At 39.0% G+C, this 4567-nt stretch overlaps 1 protein-coding gene across 3 annotated transcripts in view; it reads right to left on the reverse strand.

Annotated features, from left to right (window-relative positions):
* The window catches only part of SIPA1L1 (signal induced proliferation associated 1 like 1), a 355154-nt gene that overhangs the window by 12804 nt on the left and 337783 nt on the right, over positions 1–4567 (reverse strand). For all 3 annotated transcript variants that reach the window (XM_019519136.1, XM_019519135.1, XM_019519134.1), the window contains exon 19: positions 2590–2812. In XM_019519136.1, coding sequence (XP_019374681.1) covers positions 2590–2812 — 223 coding nt within the window. The remainder of the gene's footprint in view (positions 1–2589; positions 2813–4567) is intronic.

The following is a 4567-nucleotide window of genomic DNA, read 5'->3' on the forward strand; positions in this document are numbered from 1 at the left end:
TCTCTCTCGTTCACATGCCGATTCCGTTTTTTCAATTTAACAGCAATATTGTGGCAAATTCCTTGTAACCAGACTTCTGAATGTCCTTGTTTTGAATGTTTGCTTTTTGATAAAGGCTCTCCAAGAATGCTGGAGCCCGAAGTCATGTTACTGATAACTGCTTTCAACTAAATTGATCTTATGACCCCAGCTGACTTCCTGCCCCTGGGGCAGGGGCTGGACTCGATGATCTTCTGAGGTCCCTTCCAGCCCTAATGTCTATGAAACCTATGAAATTTTAGTCAAAGTTTTTTTTGTCTGGGAATATGAGTTTAAAGAGCAATCACAGCACTGTCATTGCTTAGGAGCTTCTGACCTCCCTGACAGCTTGTACGGGCCCTTGTTTTACTTCACACATAGCAGACATTGCAAGCCCTTGATACAGTGTCGTGGGAAGAGTAGGATGTATCTCCACAATTATGTGGATCTATGAGACGGTCAGTTTATGATTAGGGGAAAGAAACATGGAACTAAAAGAAAATGAAACAAGTAATCACTTACAAATTTTTGTCTTTTAAAGGTGGGTCATCAATTAAGACAGAATGGGAAGTCAGAATATTTTATTTCATGTTTCCCCTTCACATCATTTGAAGAGCTGCTTTGGAGGTACAGCTTTACTAATATGTTTAAAGAACTAAATAAGTAAATGGAAGTCAGATCTTGGGTGGGATTAAATATCCAGTCCTACTCAAACTCCCTCCCCAGAGGCAAGTAGGCAGCAGACAATGTTTGCATCACTCACATATTTGGTCCTTTTATCGCAGAGACCTAAATTTTATAGAAAACTCAAAAACCCATTTTGGTGCCAACTGCATTAAACCCATGCTCCAGAACTAGTAAGAGGATTCTTGACTTGGGCATCGAGAAGAAAATGACAGAGCAGACAGGCTTCTATTTGGAAAATATAAGAGGCTAAATACAAAGGAACCATGTGTTGCTTTTCCCCTTTCATGTTCCAAGGGCACACAAGTGCTCTTCCATCATTAATTTTCTGACCCAGACACTAAGATGTTATTTTCATAAGTGTGAAGAGGTATAACAGAGTTTGAAGAAAAAAAAAAGAATACTCATAAAGAGAAGGACTAAAGGGGCTTCATTCCCCTGCTTTCATGAGAATTATGTTAAATGGCAGCAACTGTTAACAAACATGTGAAATTCAGCACCTCTTAATTTGTGCCTAATGATGGGGCAACTGAAGTGTCTGAAGATAGATTTTTTCCACCAGTCTTCAGTTTCAGAAAATATCTCGTGCACATCTGATGACAATTAAGGGGCCAAATGGACTTTCCTGTGACACAGGAGACAGTTTCTTTCCCTAGTTTTAGAGGAAGGGTAGGATAGGCTGAAGAGTATTATACTTTTATTCATGACACCTGTTTTGATAGCAGCTATGGAAAGACAAATGCCCACAATGATAAACACATTTAAAAAGACTGCAATTATATAATAGGAATCAGAATTTCCTACAACAGCTGGCCAGATTTTATATGCTGGTTATCTGGTTTTTTAGGGGGGTCCCTTGTGCACTGAACTTTGGGTAGCTTTTCTCTGCTTGAACTGGTTTGTCATGTCTTTGTTTTTCAACACATCCACTGTTTAAATTTCAAAGTCTATTTCTGCATGCCAGCCATGTAACATCATCATCTTTGTGATCAGCCTGACCAAAACTGCAGCTCAAAACTGGAGATGATCAAAAGACTGGATGGAAATGGTCAGCATTTTAGCTGGATCTTGGTTAAGTGCTTATCTGCTGCTGCACTGAGCTGCACTTATTGGTATGCAAACATTCATATTTTCCATCATAACTTACATTATAACATGGACAAACAAACAGCTATAAGTTTCTAAAAGACATTACAGAGCATCCCCACAATAGGGAGACCTATTGAAGCATTTCTACAAGTCAAAATTAAATGCTCAGAAAACAGACATTTATTTACATAAATATGAGGTACAGTGGGAATCTGTGAAAATCCCCAACCCACTTAGTGTCAGGAGATTCAGCTGTAAGTAACCTATGTTATGCTGCATAATCTTCTGGAGGCTCTTCGCTAGACTAATGGAGGCATTTTGAATATCCCTTGCACAACAGCTTAAATACAGTATCTTTTTCCAATTACATTTTAATGCCAGATCAAAATGTTTAAATAGACTCAAAACTGGCAGTTTGTAGCACATGAAACTGAATCCAGGATCAGCTACTGCAATAAAGATTTTATTAAGGGATTCAGTATCCCCAAATGTCCATAGGCATTTATTCATTTGGTGGTATTCATTTGTCAGTACTTCTTTGCTCCTATAACCATAGATTAAAAGAGCTGACACTAGAACAGGCATTAGTTACTCTCAGGGGTACACATAATTGGCTCATTGGGTCACCTAGTCTTGATTCCTGCTGTCAGCACTGTTGAAAACATGATGCTAAAGCAGGAGGCAAACTCCCATAAACATATGTATCTGACCTATTATTCAATGCTGCATCCAGGTTTTTGTTCAAGGAACCACCCTAACATCTTTCCTTTTCTATGGGAAAGATAGAAATGTACTTACCATGCAATGATTTCATTCCTAATGTATATGATGGCCTCCGTAAGGGTAATGACTTTGGGAGAGATGGGTATGTGCTGCTGAAAAGGACATCATTTGGCAGGGCTTGATCCAGAAGTGAGGCCCGTGAGGTGAAGAAGTGTTCCCTTTGACCACTGTAAATACTCTCATCTGACAGGGTTCTCTGCAAGGCACGCCTTGTGGTAGGAGTGCTAGGGAATGGAGACTGAGAGCAGGGAGACATGTGAATATAAATTCATAAGAGTACATCAGAAATGGCAACATTTCAAACATCTGCTAAATGAATTTTAATCAATCTCTATTTGTATAAGAAAAAAGGTGTTAGTAGGCCCCATGTTCTTCAAACTGGACAGAAAGACTGCTTTGGAAGACATCACAGGTAGATGACCTATTAGACCTTTTCCACCATTTTGACCACACAAATAACATCCTCTAGGATATTTAACCCCACCTAAATCCTCAAGGACTGTATGGATTAGTTGTAGAACGTGCATACTAGAGATGATGCTCACAGAAATATGCTAAGTGATGCCTAATACCAAAAGTGCTCCCTAAATTATTTTTTTCTGCTCTCTCCTTAGAGCACAGGCAGCCAGGAAGATGTCAACTGACTACAAGCCTCATGTAATAGGACAATTAAAGTCTGACAAACTAAAATTCTTTAGAGAGCTTTGAGTAAAAATTAACACACAAAACACAGCTCTACTAATTGAATTCCCTAGAGCAGATGTGATTAAGTACCTTTTGGAGAACTGCTCATTTGTACAGAGAAATACTTCTCTGTACACTAGGAAAACAGTTTAAACAGACGGTATTCTATTCCTGTGACTAAAGCCCACGCTGCTATGTGGGAGAGAGCATGGAGGAGGAAATGGAGAGGGAAAGAGACAGGGAGCAGAGTTATTGCTTCTGAACACTGGAGGGCAATCTGCCAAAAAGAAAAAAACTTACTGCCGAAAGGATCAGAAGCCCCTGCTATAATCTGCTGCAAGTTTTGTGTTTATGGTTAAAAAGCCTGAAATATAGTTAAAATGTTTTTAAAAAACCCGCTGATAGCATGTAAAATGGTCTCATTCTTACTCCTTAGGGGCTTTTTTTGGATGGTAATTGTTTGTGTATTCTGATAGTTCTCCATAGGATTGTCTACACCAAGATGCAACATATATTCGGTTATTTGCTGAGCAAAACAAATAATATAGGGTGCACACAAAGTTGGTCTTTACATAATGGAACTATGGAGATCTGGGATCAAACCTCATTAGGGACTTGCATAGAAATAGGACTTAGCTAACATGATTGGCATAGTGGCAAAATTCTGGAATATCGATCATAAGGTGAGCCTTGTATTTAAAGGCTGAGCACTAAAAAAAACCAAACCAACCAACCAACAGTTCAAAAATTAGGATTTTTACATTGGGTTGAGAATCACCCTGGCTTTTTCGTGCCGGGACCAAAAATCCAGTGAGAAGGTTTGTAATTTATAACCCACCAAAATCTCACAGTATCTGTCCTGGCAGTTGAGTGTGGAAAGAACCAGCTACCAAACACTACAGCACATCTTGTGTTACAGATCCCAAACTTCCAGTCCCAAGCATTAGAAAGTCAAAGTACGATGAATGCCACACCTATAAACTATTAGTCTGCTAACCTCTGAATGCTAGGTGGATTTATAGAGTAGAAACAATGCAAGCAGGAAAGTGAAAAGGAGAATAAACAAGGGAAATGAGAAGATAGCAAAAGTGAAAGGTATGAAAAGGAAAGGACTAGGAGAAGAGATAAAGATGAAGAACAGAGAAAAAAAATAGTAAGAAACTAGAAGAAGCTTCTGTCCTATGAAGAAACAGTCCCTCTTGAAAAATAAAAAAGTGGTGTACACACCATGGAAGCTAAGGACAGTCTTCAAGGAGGACTATACAATAATGTTCCGCACTTGTAGGGAAATGATTAGGAAAGCTAAGGT

This window comes from Gavialis gangeticus, unplaced genomic scaffold, assembly GCF_001723915.1.
Source record: "Gavialis gangeticus isolate Ggan-Ray unplaced genomic scaffold, GavGan_comp1, whole genome shotgun sequence".
NCBI lineage: Eukaryota > Metazoa > Chordata > Crocodylia > Gavialidae > Gavialis > Gavialis gangeticus.